General features: G+C 52.1%; 1 protein-coding gene across 1 annotated transcript in view; it reads right to left on the bottom strand.

Moving 5' to 3' along the window:
- The window catches only part of tex2l (testis expressed 2, like), a 19,050-nt gene that overhangs the window by 7,282 nt on the left and 7,440 nt on the right, over positions 1-4,328 (bottom strand). Inside the window, exons 2-4 of the mRNA XM_008436226.2 lie at positions 2,982-4,260; positions 945-1,145; positions 140-413 (exon numbers count right to left, since the gene is read on the bottom strand). Coding sequence (XP_008434448.1) covers positions 140-413; positions 945-1,145; positions 2,982-4,229 — 1,723 coding nt within the window. The 5' untranslated portion in view covers positions 4,230-4,260. The remainder of the gene's footprint in view (positions 1-139; positions 414-944; positions 1,146-2,981; positions 4,261-4,328) is intronic.

The raw sequence follows: 4,328 nt of genomic DNA on the forward strand, positions 1-4,328 counted from the left end.
GTACCGGGTCGTTTGGTACCGGATTGTTTGCCACCGGGTCGTTTGTCACTGGGTCGTTTGTCACCGGGTCGTTTAATACCGGGTCGTTTGGTACCGGATTGGGTGTCACCGGGTCGTTTGGTACCGGATCGGGTGTTACCAGGTTGGCTGTTACCGGGTCGGCCGGCCCTCGGCCCGTCCCGGACCGCCGACAGGAGATGGCGGAACCACTCCTCCTTCTCCCGGCCCGTGCGTCCGAACAGGTAGAGCGCAGGCGGGGCGGCGCCAGGTTGCGTGGAGGAAGTCTGTGCTGGATCAGAACCCAGGTTCTGTTCTGACCCGGTTCCGTCCTCCTCTGCTCCAAGCTGGATGCAGATGGGATACTTCGGGTTCCAGACTCTCTTCCGAGCCAGCGCCACCGGCAGGAGGAAGACCTTCAGGAAGGAGGCAGCATGATGAAGAACCAGAGCCACCAGAACCAGAACCACCAGAACCAGAACCAGATGTTTTCTTGTGGCAGTAAAACGTCTCTTCAGATCAGAAACTCTTTCTGCTTTGATTCCTGAATCAATCTAATTTTTTGAACGTTTAAAATCACCTTATTTATTATTGTTTATCATTTTCAGCTTTAGTTTTAAATGTATCAAAGCTTTTTATTTCTGCCTGTCTTGAAAATTATGATTAATAAAAAAGGTCATAATTACAAAGGTGAGTAAATAAAGTTAATAAACATATTTGTCTCACTGTCTAATGTAATTACTGCCAGCATTTAATAATTTACCGTATTTTAATCTTTTGCTAATTTGTTGAGCCTTTTTTAAATTTCTGCATTTTCTCATCATTATGGCAGGATTGGCTCTCCATAGATTTACTGCCTCACTTTTTCATCAGTCAGTTGAATTTTCTGAACCTGGAGCATAAATCTGGATAAGAATGAAAAGTGAAATGAAATGTTCAGATGTTACTTTGCTGTTTGCCAGCCGGAAGCAGCGCGTCTTGATGAAGCCCACTTCCTGCGGCGGGTCGTCGTGAGCGGCGCGGCGCCGGATGTTGCATCGTGGGTAATCCAGACGGAGGCTGCAGCCCTGCAGCGTGGCGAACACGGAGTGGGTCAGAGCCGGGTGGAAGATTTCTGGGTCGTAATCCTGGATCTCATTCATCCAACCCTGAAAACAGCAGCAGGTTCAACAAGAGCAGCTGCCGACCTTCAGGAGTCGGCTGCCGACCTTCAGGAATCGGCTGCCGACCTTCAGGAGTCGGCTGCCGACCTTCAGGAGTCGGCTGCCGACCTGAACAGCTTCATAGTTACTGTCATAATATTTAATAACAGTGATAAAAATGATAATTACTGTGAATAATGAGCTCTGTGGCTCTGCTGTTTGGGTCATTATTCCTCTGGTTCTGTGCAGCTGGAAGGATTGTTGCTCTTTTACTGCTGGACGGTTGTTATGGAGCGTAACCATGGTAACAAGGTTATTAGCATATCAATAGCTCATATAATACCTGGAGTATGAGGTCATGACAGACATGGACCAAACCCCAGACTCTCTACTCGTCTTTCTAACCAACAGATGTAAAGAGGAGCAGCAAAAGCAAAGGAGGAGGATCAGCAGAGCTAGCTAACAAACTGGTGATGTCACCCAGAATGTCGCTGTGGAATATCAGCTCTGGTGCCTGACGAGCTGTTAGCATGTTAGCATGAGACCAGGCAGACTGCGGTCAGAGGCCTCTGCAGACCCGCTGAGACACTGACTGCTACAGGAGCTCCTTCCTGTGTGATTGTGTTCAACTTGGGGGACCCGAGTTAAAAACATTTAGTTTGGGAGAAATAACGGCTTCCTGAAGCCAAAACAAAGCCAGACGATGCAAAAGATGGAACATGGAAAACCTTCTGAGTTCGGGACGTTGGAAGCTTTCAAGCTAAAGCTAAGCTAGCGATCAACCAGGACAGAGATTATCCTTCCACAGCGTTTTCATCCTCCAACATGGAGCCGCTGATGGCGACCTCTGACCTCCTCCTCCTGCTGCTGCCAGGCTCAGCCAGAAGGAGCGGGCTAATCACGGCGCCGCCGCGGTTCCGACGGGCCTAATTGGACCCGCGGTGCCTGATGTTCTGGACTTTAATCTGTGATGGACGGAGGAAGGAAGCGGCTTGGCGCCTCCTAGAGACCCATCAGGAGAAAAGCAGCGCCGCTTCCTGCTGTTCGGGTGAAGTTCTGGTTCTGGATGTGAAATATTTGTAATATTTCTTATTGTCGGTGTTCATGCAGCCYGAGTCCATTTCAGATCTTCAGTTCTGTTCAACCTCCTGTTTCTCTGATGACATCTGGTATGAAAGCTTCTGACCCGAGCTTCAGAGTGGGAGTGGAGCTCTGTCAGCAATAAAAGATCTAAGTTATGAGTCTTTTGTGAATCTTTTCCTTCAGTTTTATTGGATGAAATTCCTGAAAATGTAATAAGATGATTTATTATCTTTATTATTTATTATCTCAGGTTCACATCTGAATATCTGAAGCTGCTGTAAAGTTACAATTATTTCATTTATCCTGTAATAAGAGAAAAATCAGATTCATTTTCAGGTCTGATTTAATTATTCAGTWATAAAWGTCATATTTTCAAACTAAATATGCAAATCACTTGCCTATAAGCAAAAGTAGACAATCAAAATAAAAGCTGTTGCCGTAGATCCGTTGCTAAATGTCTGGATTGCCTTTAAAACGGAGAATCTTTATTTTAAGATGAAAAGTTCAAGAACAGAAACAAAGACAGGAAGAGACAGCTTTTATTTTGGTAGTTCACTTCCTGGTAGCGGCAGGTGAATTAGCTTCCAAGCTACATATTTAGTCCTGAGCTAAATGCTCATGTCCAAACTAGATATCTGGCTTGGAACCGACATTTATAACAGAAGCTTTGTGAAGGTATGAATTATTAATCCAGATTATTAATCCAGATTATTAATCCAGATGCAGAGCCTGGACTTCCTGACTCCGTCGCTCGCCTACCTGAAGGACGTCGGGCTCGGTGCTGGAGCCGCCTGGGAAACGGGCCTCACCCTGCTGGGCCGGCGCCGGTCTGTGTGGGTCAGCCGAGCCGACCCGAATGAGGAACAGGCCGAGCAGGAAGCCCAGAGCCAGGCCCGACGCCAGGCCCGAGACGTACGGACCCARAGGAAGGATGAAGTAGCCGTAGGACAGAACCGCCACGCAGAACAGACTCATGCATGGCAGAGGAGGCTGAGGATCCGGACCGGAGCCGTTTGGTTCTGGGGCGCCGGGCGACCTCCTGACCTTCCTGGGAGCTTCGGTGGYAAACACTCGCATCATGTCATCATCCTGGCATATTTCCAGCTCCTGCTCTCTGTGGTGATGGACGGGACACGGGCGGCGCCGCGGCCCGGGCCGCGCTCCGACCGGAGGCCAGTCGAACGCGGGCAGAACGTCTCCATCTGGTCTCCTTCCGGTCCTCACCGGAGACTCTGAGAGGACGGTGTCCACGCTGCCGTCCCTCGCCTGATGAGTGGGCCTGCTCCCTGCGCCGTCGTCCCCCAGGATCCTGCTGAACATGCAGCTCAGAGGCTCGTGCACGGCCTCGGACAGCTTCCTCCTCGTGTCCTCCAGCTCCATCTTGAAGAAGCCCCCCTTCAGGCCCTCCGCGCTGGGGGACGGCGGGGCCGTGCGGGAGTCCCCACCGCTCCGGGGTTTGGTTTGGGTCAGCTGCTTCCACAGGTGGAGGTTGAGACGGGAGTCGGACCTGGACTGAGACACCTCGGGCTCCGAGTGGGACAGCTCCGTGGAGATGGACTTCACCAGGCTGAGGAGAGGCCTGGGTCTGAGGGTGGAGCCCTCCTTCGGCTCCAGCTCAGTGGACAGCGACTTGACGAGGCCGGCCAGGGGCCGCTGGCTGGGTGAGGACGGCCCTGGGGACAGGAAGCCAGGGGGCGCCGCAGAGCAGCTCCCCAGGGAACCAGGCGATGACGGGGACAGAGGAACATGGAAGTTCAAGCCTCTGTCGTCCTCCGCAGGAAGGGGCTGCTCCTCGCCGTGGTCCAGGGAGAAGACGAGCTCATCGTCCTCCAAGCTGTCCCACTCCCCTTCGGTGCCGGTCAGATGGATCACAATCCCCCGGTTCTGGTTCTGGTTCCGCTTCGTGGTGCCAAGAGGGAAGAGACTGTGAGGGTCAGGACAGGACCTGCTGGCCTCGCCCGGGTCCTTCCTGCCTCCTCCATCCCGGCTTTTTCCATCATCTGCCATTTCTCTGGTTCACATCTCCAAACCGGGACACCTGTGGGTCAGGAGAAGACGAACACGGTCAGCCGCACCGCCTCTGGACCGCACCGCCTCTGGACCGCA

This window comes from Poecilia reticulata, linkage group LG19, assembly GCF_000633615.1.
Source record: "Poecilia reticulata strain Guanapo linkage group LG19, Guppy_female_1.0+MT, whole genome shotgun sequence".
Lineage (NCBI taxonomy): Eukaryota > Metazoa > Chordata > Actinopteri > Cyprinodontiformes > Poeciliidae > Poecilia > Poecilia reticulata.